General features: G+C 44.7%; 1 protein-coding gene across 3 annotated transcripts in view; it reads right to left on the reverse strand.

Moving 5' to 3' along the window:
• IRF2BP2 (interferon regulatory factor 2 binding protein 2) overlaps nt 1-14,048 on the reverse strand; it is a 37,471-nt gene that overhangs the window by 17,532 nt on the left and 5,891 nt on the right. Inside the window, exon 2 of one of the 3 annotated variants that reach the window (XM_018569771.1) lies at nt 1,563-1,583. The exons of the other annotated variants lie outside the window; for them this stretch is intronic. Within the exon in view, the coding sequence (XP_018425273.1) occupies nt 1,563-1,583 (21 nt within the window). The remainder of the gene's footprint in view (nt 1-1,562; nt 1,584-14,048) is intronic. 3 annotated transcript variants of the gene reach the window in all.

Raw genomic sequence — 14,048 nt, forward strand, 5'->3', positions numbered from 1 at the left:
CCGGCGTTTGTTGTGGTCCCCCCCCCCGCCGTAGTTTTCGGGGTCCCCCGCTTTCCTGGGGGACCCCGAAAACTACGGCACAGCCATAGAGCCTGTAGAGCAGACGAAGAACATGCGCGCTCTCTCTGAAACCGTGGCGCTGAAATCACAGCGCCACCTGTCTCGGCTGTCAGGAACTACACAGAACAGCTGTTCTGCATTGGAGGGCAGGTAAAAAGAACCTGTCACCTCCAAACTATGACATAATGGATATTAATCCCCTATGTGATAGGAATAACAACATTAAGTGGAAAAAGTAAATAAATTAAAATTTTAAGAAAATTTAAAAAAAGTTTAAAAAAAACCCTGCTGTCCCCTCCATCTGCATGCAAATAAACGCCCGTGTAGGACATTCTGCATGTGCTGTGAGATTGCAGGCGCCATTCCATGGTGGTAACCAGAATTCTCTCTTACACACACACACACAATGTGCATTAAAGGGTAAGTTCATTTTCCCAGGTAATATGGAAAAATAAGAATTACCGGATTAAATCTGGCCCCGTCTCTCCCAAACCACCACCCCCCTGGCTATACTTGCCTTTCGGCAAACAATCCCTCCCCTCCGCCAGTATGGGTGTACTATCTGTGCCCCGTACTGCTGTCCAGCGCAGTCCTCCCCTATGCATTTAGAATTTCGCTCGCAAATTGCAAGCACTCATTGGTCAACGTGGTCAGATGACTGCGCTGACCAGTGAGAAGCGCTACTTAGCAGTCAAATATGCTTTGATTCGGGGTGCAGCGATACTAGCATCAGTGCCGATAACGAGTATTTGGGCGAGTACTCATACCCACCGAAATGCTCCGATACCTTCCCCGATATTGGAACTTACGGCCAGATGAAAATTTCCTCTGACTGGCAGTGCCGTAGGGGAACATGGAGGCAGCTTCCTGTGAAATTAGGAAGCCGTGCGGCAAGTAATGACACGCCTCCTGGTTTTCTGATTGGCCAGGAAGCCGGCTCCTTGCTGATGGCAGGAAAGCCGGCTTCCTGGCCAATCAGCATCGAGCCAGTTTTCTGGTCAATCAGGTCATTCCTGATTACCAGGGAAGCCTGCTCCATGCCAGCGGAAACACCGGTATTAGTATTCAGTGTCAGCTCGATTCGAAAGCAAAAGTAGTTTGTTTTTTTTGTTTTTTTTTAATTTCCACACCCCTGCACTGTAAAATCTACATAACAGAATGCAATGATTTGCAAATCTCATAAACCCATGTTTTATTCCCAATAGAAAAGATATGCAACGTTTGAACTGAGAACATTTACCATTTAAAAAAAAATTATAAATGATGGCAGCAACAGGTTTCAAAAAAGCTGGGACAGGGTAATAACAAGTTGGCAAAGTGGTACTAACAAGGAAAAGTTTGAAGAACATTTTGCAATTAATTAGGTTAATTGGCAACAAGGTCAGTAATATGACTGGGTATAAAAAGAGCATATTAGAGAGAGTCAAAGTGTCTCAGAAGTAAAGATGGGCAACAAAGTTTACATGTTTCCAAAGTAAATAAAAATTGAAAAAAATTAAAACCAGCCCCGCTGCCCCCACCATCTAAGTGCGAATAAATGCACTTTTTTCAACCACCATCGTGTGTAACCGCACAGGTAGGGCGGTATTGCGGCAGGAATCCACACAATCTGCCTAGCACGACTGGGGTGTCATTAGAAAATAATGGCACTCCCAGAGTGATCGGCGGTGGTGTGCAATCCATGACTGTCCGGTCATCGTTCACGAAACTGAGCGGATGGTTGGGTGGTCACGGAATCGCACACCACCGACGATCGCGCTGGCAGTACCATTATTTTCTAATGGCACTCCAGTCACGCCAGGCAGATCGCACAGTTTCCCACCGTAATACCGCCGGGGCGGTCCCACACGATTGCGGTTGAAAACACTGCGTGTCGTGAAAAAAAGGTACATGTACCTTTCTTTAGCGATTGCCACGCAGATTAATGCAACCGCACACGATCGCGCGTCCCGGGATTGCCCAAGTCTGCACCAACCCTAGAGGGTAAATTCACTTTCCCAAGTAATTTGGGAAAATTGAATTACCCACACAAATCTCCCTCCCACTATACTTACCTTTCGGCGAATGGTCCTTCCCGTCCACGAGTGTACTATCTGTACCTGTTCCATGTATTCTGAATTTCGGTCCCAAATTGCGAGCACCCGTTGGTTAACACGGTCACCCGACGGCCCTGACCAATGAGAAGCTCTTCTTAGCACTGCTAAAAACAGTTTTGGTTAAAAAAAAAATGTTGTATCAGGACAAGTAGTTTGTCATGAGGGACAAGTAGATCGAGCCCCCGCTTTAGTCCTTGGACAAGTAGTTTTTTCAATAATTTCCACACCCCTGGGTATAGATAGTACACTCGTACCGGCAGACGAGAAGGACCGTTGACTGAAAGGCAAGTAGAGCGGGGGGAGAGGGGGGCCACATTTAAGCGGGTAATTCCACTTTCCCAAATTACTTGGCAAAGTGAATGTACCCTTTAATGCACATGCGTGTTAGAGAGCGCTGCTGCCTGACTACCACAATATGGCACACGGTGGAATGGGGGCAGCACCCAGCATGCACAGAAACACAACGCTCTATGTGTTTATTCGCATGCAGATGGAAGGGGCAGTTTTTTTTAATTTCATTATTCATCATTACATTTTTTCTCACCTAACCTTATTTCTATCACACAAGGGCTAACAAGCTCCTATGTGATAGGGTTTGAAGGAGACAGGCTCTCTTTACAGAGCCGCCCTCCAATACAGAAGGGCGAGCACAGCATATGTCCCGGCGTTGGGCGATAGGAATACCGCACCCGATTAGTGCATATGGAATGGGCAGCTTGCACATCTGTAAAGGCACGATCAATGCTGAAAGATATATCCAGTGTCTTTTTGTCTAGGTCAATGTCTAATATGTCCTTGCATATTTTAGCAGGACAATGCTAAACCCCATACTGCATCTATGACCACAGCAAGAGTCCAGGTGCTTACCTGGCCTGCTTGCAGTTCAGACCTTTCTCCAATTGAAAATATTTGGCGCATCTTGAAACTAAAAATATGACAAAGACGACTCAGGACTGTTGAGCAGTTAGAATCCTATATCAGGCAAGAATGGGACATTTCTCTCCCAAAACTCCAGCAACTGGTCTCCTCAGTTCCCAGACGTTTACAGAGTGTTGTTAAAAGAAGATGGGAATTCGTATTGCCCGAGACATGCAGCTGCAGGCGGAATTTTTTTTGTGTACATTTAGCCCAACTTCGGGCAAGCAGAGCTAAATGTACAGTGGGGAACCGCTGCACATTTTATAAAAGTGATCTGATCAGATTACTTGTAGCAAACAGAGCAGCGATCTTGTACGCCCTCCCCCTGTCGTGGTTTTTCGGGGTCCTTGTTCTTCTGGGGGACCAGGGACCACAGTTGTGGATTGAGAGCGGGGAGCGGAGCTCTGCGTGATCACCGGGTGCGAAGCGCTATAATCACAGCACCACCTGTCTCAACTGTCAGAAATTGCAAAGAAGATATGTGCTGGAGGGCAGGGCCCATAAAGACAACCTGTCACCTCCTATCACATGGGGGCTTGTAAGTAAAGAAATAAAGTAAAAAATATATAAAAATAAAATATTTATAGTAACCCCCGCTATCTTCATGCTAATAAACGCACACGTAGGGCATTGTGCGCGCGCGTTGAGTGCTGCCAATATTCCGCTGTGTGCCATATTGTGGTAGCCAGGCAGCAGAACACACACTATATAATAATAATATACAGGGCTTGAAAAATCCACTCGTCTGTGACGAGAGGACGGTGGAGCCCGACGAGCAGCTTCCCAGCCGGCTGTAATTACACGGCCAGCTGGGAGCTTAACACAGTCAAGCGATCGAGCGTCTCTAGAGACGCCCGATCGCTTGTATTAGCAGCTGTCACTGCCGTTGCCGGTCCCGAGATCCGATGTGGCCGTGACCGGCACGGCTCTGTGACAGGAGATCAAAGGGAGTTCAGTATACGAACTCCCTTTGATCTCCTCTCAGTCCCCGAACGCAGGAAGTGATGTATATTACATCACTTCCTGCATTCAGTGTCACTCTCTAGCTAGAGATGCTGATGAAGCAGATCTCTGCTTCATCAGCTTCTCTGGGGGTCCCTAGGTGACATTAGGGGTCTTGGAGACCCCTGATGTTTCCATAAAGAGGACCTGTCATGTAAATTGGCTATCCCATAGGGGGCTCCTTAGCCCACCATGTAATAGCAATAAAGTTGTGTGCAAAAAAAAATAAAGTAATACAAAAATTAAAGAATCATTAAAAAAAATAAAGCATAAAAAAAATTAGAAAAGAAAACATTTTTTAAGTCTCCCCACATACACATGCAGATATGCGTCGGATGCACATACGTGCGAAAACGACGATTGCACCTATTGTGCCGCACATGTTACATAGGATCCCGCGATCGTTCAATAATCGGCAGGTGTATGGACAGCATGCGACCGCTTCTACCGTAAGGTCGCACAACTTTCGTCTTCCGAGCACGCTGGAAAACCTGCCAAGCAGCTCCTGTCATGATATAGAGTTAGAGAGATAGAGAAACAGAGAGATATAGATTGAAATAGAGAAACATTGAGTTGGAGCTTAAGAAAAGGAAATATAAAAGATTCAGATGAGACATGTAGAAAACGGATTGAGATATCAGCAGACCGTGGAGCTGCTCCCGCAAGTCAGGCACACATAGTACTGGCTCGCGGGCCGGAGTTGGCCGCGGACCGGTACTTGGAGACCCAAATTTTAGTGGAAATTTTAGATTTATATACACTTTATATGAGGTCGAGAAGGTTATCAGCGAGGTGGCGGCTGTAGATAAGGCGTTCTAGGAGTTTGGAGATGAATGGGAGTAAGGAGATTGGTCTGAGATTGTTGAGGTTGGTAGGGTCCAGTGAGGGTTTTTTGGGTATTGGGGTGACTAGCGCATGTTTTAGAAGGGAGGGAAAGATTGAAAATTTGAGTAAGAGAGTTTAGGATAGAGTAAGCGGGTGACCGAAGTAGTGGTGAGGGATCTGTGTACAGGGGGCAAGTGGTGAGGTGGGTGTCAGAAAAGCTTTGTAACTTCCTCTGTGGTGACAGGGTCAAAAGAGGGAAGTAACAAGTGTGATGGTGGGTCTGGTACATTAACCTCCATGGCGGTATGATTATTTGTTTTTCTTTTTTCTATTTTTTACTTCTGAATTTCTCGCCGGTTCCGCCCCCCTACAATGCCGGCGCTCGCAGGGAAGGAACCCAGAAGACACCAGAGTGTGGCTTGGGGTTACTGCTTTTGGTACAGAAAATTAACCCCGAGCCACACTCGGGATTACCACCAGGAAGGTTAATTGGGGAAGCTGATTGGACAGTGGTGATCTGATCCCAAATTGTATCTATTTTGTTTTTGAAATGAATGGCAATGCCTTGGGCAGTGATTGAGATAGTGGGCGGTGGTGGAGGACGCAGTAGAGAGTTAAAAGTAGAAAAAGTTGACGTGGTCTGGATGAGAGTGTGTTAATGAGGGTTACAAAATAAGTCTGTTTGGCAGCACGGAAAGAGGAGTTATATTTTAGGAGGGCAGCTTTATACAGGGTGAAGTCTTGCAGAAGTCTAGGTTTTCCACCAGTCGTTCAAGAGCACGGCTATGTCTTTTTAGATGTCTGGTTTCTTTAGTTTGCCACGGTTGTAGTTGACGTGGTCGAAGTCTGCGGGGAGCCAAGGTGTCAATGAAGGATGAGAGCGAGCTGTTGTCAGAAGAAGCCAGGAAAGGGGTGAGATTTTGTCATAGAGGTAGTCAGTAGCAGAGGGGGGAAGAGAAGGATTGAGGTGGCGAAGGTTTCTCCAGGTGACAGTGTGCCCTGTAGGGGATTCAGGGTTGGGGACAGGGTGAGTGTGAAACTGACAAGTTTGTGGTCAGAGAGTGGAAAAGGGGTGTTGGAGAGGTTGCAAGGACTGCATAGGTGAGAGAAAACTAGATCTAGTATGTTACCATCAGAGTGAGTAGGAGTGTGTGTGTGTCCATTGTGTTAGGTCAAAAGAAGAGGTTATGTTAAGGAATTGAGTGGAATGTTAAAGTCACCAAGAATGATAGTGGGTATTTCTGAGGAGAGAAAGTAGGGTAGCCAGGCAGAGAAGTCATCAAGAAAGTGACATACCAGTCCAGGGGTCAGTAAATAACAGCAATCCTTAATGAAATTGGAGAGCATAGGCGAATATGGTGTGTTTCAAAAGAGGACCGGGATAGAGAGGGAGGTGAAGGCAGAACTTAAAAAGTGCTTTGTGGGGATAGGATTCCCACTCCACCTCCTTTCCGTCCACTGGGTCTGGGTGAGTGTGTCCAGTGGAGGCCACCTTAGGAGAGGGCAGCAGGGGAGGCAGAGTCGGATTCCTGAAGCAACAGTCTGCAGTGTCTATAGTTGGGATGGGACCTGCTGAAATAGTCTATCAGCCTGTTGAGGTGAGAAGGGAAAGTTGGAGAAAAGGGGGGGGGGGGGGGGGTATTCAAAGTGCAGATCAGAGGGCAATCAGCTTGAGCAGAATTTATGGTTAGCAAATGTAATATCGCATATCTTTGCATGCAGTGTGCAGGTGTTTACATGCAGCTGCTATCACCTGATCATTATCCTGAATTGGTGACTGCGGCCACTTGTAAACACCAGATTAGGCATTTCAGCTGCAGGAAAAAACAAGTTCCTAATGCAGGAATTCCCAATTGCACCTAAAGATACATGTGTGAATGTAGCCCAATACATCCCCCCTCCCCCCCACATAAAAAACCTACCCCTGCACATAGTCACTAGTCCGTTCTTTCTTCCGTGACCGCGTACCTGACTTGTCACTTGGCTGCGGGCCACATAGTACCGGCTCACGGGCCACAAGTGGCCCGCATGCTGGTACTTTGAGACCGCTGCTTTAAATCTTGAATCTCTTGCAGACCTCTGGGCGCCATTGTTGACAATTTGAAGTGCTTTGGTTTTTCTTGCTAAACCCTTTGTTACTACAAGACACAGCAGTGAGATAGGGGTCGGTGGGAGGAACTAAGGTGTGAGCAGTTTCAAACTATCTGCCACATAGCATCGGTGCCTGTTGCTCTGCTTAATAGCCAAGATCTAACCGTACCTGCGGGGGAAGGATTAACCCTTTCGCTGCCAAGCCCTCCGGAACATTTTTCAAATCAGCTGGCCAAGCCATTTTTGCATTTTTTTGCAATTTTTTCCTATTGATTTGATTTTCAACTGCTGGGTTGCTAGCGTTTGTAAAAGACCCCCCAAACCATATATTTTCTGAAAGCGCAGGCCCGGTAGAATAAAAAGATGGTGATACTAAATTTGTAGGCCATGCGATAATTGCGCAAATGTTTCTCAAATTAATATTAAACCGATAAAAATAGGGCTGCAACAACTAATCGACATAATCAATTATTGAAAAAGTTGTCAACTTTTTCAATCATCGATTAATCGGCTTCTGGTTAGTTGGCCCTGTTCACGGCTCCACACGCGCTGTGCGCCGTACCTCCTCCCCACCTCAGACCCGCCAGGACCCACGCCACACCTGTTCCCCGCCTCACGCTCACCGCCCTCCCACATCCACGATCGGCACAGGGACGCGGGGAGAACAAGTAAGGAGGAGGAGCAGGCACATTTTTTTGTAAGTTTTTTTTGTTTTTTTTTACATTTTCTATTTTTTAATAATTTTGCATACTGAGCTGGCCAGCCAGAAGCACTTTTGTAGCTCCGTATGCCGTACATCCTTGGCAGCGAAAGGGTTAATCTTTTGCTGACTGCTTACAGTTTAATTTGGAGCTGGTGAAATTGTAATGGTTTGTTGGGAAGTTTGGTATAAAAAATGTTTGCTTGTGTTCCCAGCCCTGCAAACCTGCTGTAACCATTTTCTACTAAGTTTTATTCTCCCGGTTGGATTTAGATCGATTTCCTGTTAGATTATGGTAACTGCAGTAAAAATATCCCTTTTCATCCATTATGAACATTTTGCTGAGATCTCATGGGATGAAGATTAACCCATGGTGTGAGAAGGTTTAATGCTTTGATATAGTACCTAGAATAGTTAAAAGGGAAGCAGACTCCATGTTTGGCCGGCTTGATTGGCTGGGAAGCCGGTTTCCCGCACAATCAGGGAGCCGGGTCATTATTCACCACCAGGCTTTCTGATTGCACGGGAAGCTGGCTCCATGTTCCCCTTCGGCATCTTCCTTTGACCGGAAGTTCCGGATCATTTGGGCGAGTATGAGTACTCGGCCAAATACTCGGTATCAGCACCGATACATGCATGTGTGTATATATAGATCTATAGATATATATATAAGATAGATATAATTATATACAGGGCTTGAAAAATCCACTCGTCCGCGACGAGAGGACAGTGGAGCCCGAGGAGGTTGTAATTACACGGCCGGCCGGGACGGCTCTGTGACAGGAGATTAAAAGGGAGTTCAGTACACGAACTCCCTTTGATCTCCTCTCAGTCCCCAAATGCAGGAAGTGATGTATATTACATCACTTCCTGCATTCACTGTCACTTTCCAGCTACAGAAGCTGATGAAGCCGATCTGTGCTTCATCAGCTTCTCTGGGGGTCCCTAGGTGACATTAGGGGTCTTTGAGACCCCTGATGTCTCCATAAAGAGGACATGTCATGCAAATTGGCTATTACATAGGGGGATTCTTAGCCCTCCCCCATGCAATAGCAATAAAGCTGTGTGTAAAAAAAAATAAAAAGAATCATACAAAAAGCATTAACAAAAATTTAAAAAGAAAAAAAAATTTGTAAGTCCCCCAAATACATACGCAGATATGAGTCGGGTGCGGCTATGTGCGAAAACGACGATTGCGCCTATTGTGCCACACATGTTAAATATCGGCGCAAACATGGGAGTGAGAGCAATAATTTTAGAGCCATTAATGAGCGATAATATAAAACTGATGAGCAGTAAAAGTGTTTTAATTGTCGCCTATGGGCTTTTTTTGAGATTTAGCGTGCGCACGCAGCTTTAAGGCTTGACATGTTTGACTGACTGACACGAACAGTAGAAGTGATCATTTTCTGAAGATATGGATAAACAACGTGATTTAATAGCCTTTGAACGTGGGATGATTGTTGGCGCTCAAGCCATGGAGCGAGTATCAGCAAAAACAGCAGAATTCATTGAATGTTCAAGAGCAGCTGTTAAAGTGTTTAAAGACTGGACTGTCAGCCGAAAATCTGGGTCTGAATGTGCGAATTGTGGCAGTCAGCGACTAGTCAATGTTAGGGCAGAACGGAGAGTGGCAAGACTGGTACAAGACAACAGAAGGGCAACAGTGCATTGTCAGATTCCTCGAAACTGTAAATAAGCGACTTATGTTAAAAAATTGTTTTCACGCTGTGTTGGTGTTTGTGTTGTGATAAAATGATACAGGCGTATATTTATTGCAACACAAAGATCACAACGCATGGCAATGCGTCACAAAGCTTTGCCGTGCGCTGCCACAGTTAATTTAATTTTTTTTTAAAGAAAAAAATACATTAAAAAAATCATGCACTGCGATGCGTTCTAACAACGCAGTGCAGCGCATGGCGTACACCTCAATATGTGTATGTTATGTGGGGGGAGGGAGGGGTTGTGCTTTTTTTTAAACATTTTTTTGTAAGTTTTTTTTGTTTTTTTTTACATTTTCTATTTTTTAATAATTTTGCATACTGAGCTGGCCAGCCAGAAGCACTTTTGTAGCTCCGTATGCCGTACATCCTTGGCAGCGAAAGGGTTAATCTTTTGCTGACTGCTTACAGTTTAATTTGGAGCTGGTGAAATTGTAATGGTTTGTTGGGAAGTTTGGTATAAAAAATGTTTGCTTGTGTTCCCAGCCCTGCAAACCTGCTGTAACCATTTTCTACTAAGTTTTATTCTCCCGGTTGGATTTAGATCGATTTCCTGTTAGATTATGGTAACTGCAGTAAAAATATCCCTTTTCATCCATTATGAACATTTTGCTGAGATCTCATGGGATGAAGATTAACCCATGGTGTGAGAAGGTTTAATGCTTTGATATAGTACCTAGAATAGTTAAAAGGGAAGCAGACTCCATGTTTGGCCGGCTTGATTGGCTGGGAAGCCGGTTTCCCGCACAATCAGGGAGCCGGGTCATTATTCACCACCAGGCTTTCTGATTGCACGGGAAGCTGGCTCCATGTTCCCCTTCGGCATCTTCCTTTGACCGGAAGTTCCGGATCATTTGGGCGAGTATGAGTACTCGGCCAAATACTCGGTATCAGCACCGATACATGCATGTGTGTATATATAGATCTATAGATATATATATAAGATAGATATAATTATATACAGGGCTTGAAAAATCCACTCGTCCGCGACGAGAGGACAGTGGAGCCCGAGGAGGTTGTAATTACACGGCCGGCCGGGACGGCTCTGTGACAGGAGATTCAAAGGGAGTTCAGTACACGAACTCCCTTTGATCTCCTCTCAGTCCCCAAATGCAGGAAGTGATGTATATTACATCACTTCCTGCATTCACTGTCACTTTCCAGCTACAGAAGCTGATGAAGCCGATCTGTGCTTCATCAGCTTCTCTGGGGGTCCCTAGGTGACATTAGGGGTCTTTGAGACCCCTGATGTCTCCATAAAGAGGACATGTCATGCAAATTGGCTATTACATAGGGGGATTCTTAGCCCTCCCCCATGCAATAGCAATAAAGCTGTGTGTAAAAAAAAATAAAAAGAATCATACAAAAAGCATTAACAAAAATTTAAAAAGAAAAAAAAATTTGTAAGTCCCCCAAATACATACGCAGATATGAGTCGGGTGCGGCTATGTGCGAAAACGACGATTGCGCCTATTGTGCCACACATGTTAAATATCGGCGCAAACATGGGAGTGAGAGCAATAATTTTAGAGCCATTAATGAGCGATAATATAAAACTGATGAGCAGTAAAAGTGTTTTAATTGTCGCCTATGGGCTTTTTTTGAGATTTAGCGTGCGCACGCAGCTTTAAGGCTTGACATGTTTGACTGACTGACACGAACAGTAGAAGTGATCATTTTCTGAAGATATGGATAAACAACGTGATTTAATAGCCTTTGAACGTGGGATGATTGTTGGCGCTCAAGCCATGGAGCGAGTATCAGCAAAAACAGCAGAATTCATTGAATGTTCAAGAGCAGCTGTTAAAGTGTTTAAAGACTGGACTGTCAGCCGAAAATCTGGGTCTGAATGTGCGAATTGTGGCAGTCAGCGACTAGTCAATGTTAGGGCAGAACGGAGAGTGGCAAGACTGGTACAAGACAACAGAAGGGCAACAGTGCATTGTTAGATTCCTCGTGTCACCTTTCAACATCTCGTGGAGTCATCTCGTGGCCCAACAAAGTACTGATGGGGTGGTCATAATAATCTGGCCGCTTAGTGTATGTATGTACAGTGGGGCAAAAAAGTATTTAGTCAGCCACCAATTGTGCCAGTTCTCCCACTTAAAAAGATGAGGGAGGCCTGTAATTGGCATCATAGGTAGACCAACTATGAGAGACAAAATCAGAAAACAAATCCAGACAAATCACATTGGCTGATTTGGAACGAATTTATTTCTGGCTGGCTAAATACTTTTTTGCCCCACTGTATGTATGTATACACATACATATATGTATGTGTGTGTATGGACCACAATCTCAATGCAAATTAGTAAACTAAATGTCCAGGGCTTGAAAAATTTGATAGTGTTTCGTCAGTCAAAAATGTCACCAGTCAGCATGACCGGACTATAGCCTTGCAATTTATGTTAAAAAAGTTTAGGGACAGATAAAGTATATACGGTATATAATTTTAAAAAAAGTACCATAAAATGTAGAAAAAAACAAAGTTTCCCTACGTTATGTTATAAAACATTTATTCTTACCCGTATTTTTAGTAAAACATAAAAGACGGGGTCACGTCGGGTAAATAGACACCAAACATGTCAAGCCTTAAAATTGCGTGCGCCCGCAAAATCGAAAAAAAACGCCCATAGGCGACGACTTTAGGCTAGGTTCCCACCTAGGCGTTCAAAATATGCGTGTATGTTTTGGGGTGCATGTTTTAACCACAATTTGCAGCCCCCAAAGCGCGCGTCAAACGCGCGTTTACGAGAGCTATCCGGCTGTATCCTAATAGATATGCGCGGAAATACGCCCCAAAGAAGCTCCTGTACTTCTTTGGGTGTAGGGCGCATATATGCGTGTGTATGTCGGGGGCGGGGACTTAAAAAATGTTTTTAAAAAATAAATGTTATGCTTTATTTTTTTAATGAATCTCATTTTTGTATTACTTTTTTTTTTCACACACAACTTTATTGCTATTACATGGTGGGCTAAGAACCCCCGTATGGGATAGCCAATTTACATGACAGGTCCTCTTTATGGAGACATCAGGGGTCTCCGAGACCCCTAACGTCACCTAGGGACCCCCAGAGAAGCTGATGAAGCAGAGATCGGCTTCATCAGCTTCTCTAGCTGGAGAGTGGCACTGAATGCAGGAAGTGATGTAATATACATCACTTCCTGCATCGGGGACTGAGAGGAGATCAAAGGGAGTTCGTGTACTGAACTCCCTTTGATCTCCTGTCACAGAGCAGTGCCGGTCCCGGCTGCATCGGGCACAGCGGATCTCGGGACCGGCAGTGACAGCTGCTGATACAAGCGATGGAGCGTCTCTCGAGACGCTCGATCGCTTGACTGTAAAGCTCCCGGCCGGCCGTGTAATTACAACGGCCGGCCGGGAAGCTGCTCGTCGGGCTCCACCGTCCTCTCGTCACAGACGAGTGGATTTTTCAAGCCCTGTAAATGTGAGATTATAGTCTTATCATGGGAGCAAGCTCAGAGTGGTGGCTACTTTACAACACACACAGGTAACATGGGGAAGAAAAGTAGCCACCCTCCAGAAGGAAGGACAGTGTCAACACCAATTCAGAGATGATTTGAGCATCTGCCACTTTAAAATAGCCGTAAAATTTATGTGCACAAATAAACTTTATGTGAACATATTACTCAGAGGCTTAATAAGTTTACCGACATGTGGACACTGCCAAATTTGGCCTGGACCATCAATTACCTTCGGTCTTGAAAGGTTTGAAGTATTTACATATACAATTAAAGCAATAAAAGCTTTAAAAACAAGCCCTCGCTAAGCTCTGTAGCTGAAGACACTGTAGAGTTCATTCTCAATGATAACAATCACTGAAGTCAGGTTTGGAGACTTCCTGGCCAGGCCATTTTTCAGTGTTCAGCGCTGCAGTACTTTGACTGACATTTATTCTGTCATGCAACGCTGTACTGAAATTAATTTTATACCATTTTTGGGGATAGAGCTTTCTTTTGGTGGTATTTAATCACCACTGCAGGTTTTATTTTTTACTATATTCAGGAGAAATTACTGAAATTTTTTTTTTACATTATGTTATAAAACAACTAATATTACCCACTTTTTTGGTAAAAATATAAAAGACGGGGTCACGTCGGGTAAATAGACACCAAACATGTCAAGCTTAAAAATTGCGCGCACTCGCAAAAAACTAGCATACCCAAAATTGGCCATAGGCGACACTTTAAAAGCTTTTACAGCTCATCAGTTTAGTGTTATCAGTGATTGATGGCCCTAGAACTATTGCTTTCATTCCGACGTTCGCGGCGATATGTAACATGTGCGGCGTAATGGGCGCAAGCGTCGTTTTCGCAGGTATGCACACCTGACGCATGTTTACATGCGTGTATGTAGGGGTGGGGACTTTAAAAAAAAAAAATTTTAATTCTTTGTGTAACTAAAAAAATTTGGGGGGAAACTTTACATTTTTTCACTATTTTTTTTCCCCCACAACTTTATTGCTATCACAGAGGGGGCTGAGAAACCCCCTTATGTGATAGCAAAAGAGGTGACAGGTCCTCTTTATGGAGACATCAGGGGTCTCCAAGCACCCTAATGTCACCTAGGACCCCCCTGAAGAAGCTGATGAAGCAGAGATCTGCTTCATC

The sequence above is a fragment of the Nanorana parkeri genome, unplaced genomic scaffold (genome assembly GCF_000935625.1).
Source record: "Nanorana parkeri isolate BGI_ZX_2015 unplaced genomic scaffold, ASM93562v1 scaffold1392, whole genome shotgun sequence".
Classification (NCBI taxonomy): Eukaryota; Metazoa; Chordata; class Amphibia; order Anura; family Dicroglossidae; genus Nanorana; species Nanorana parkeri.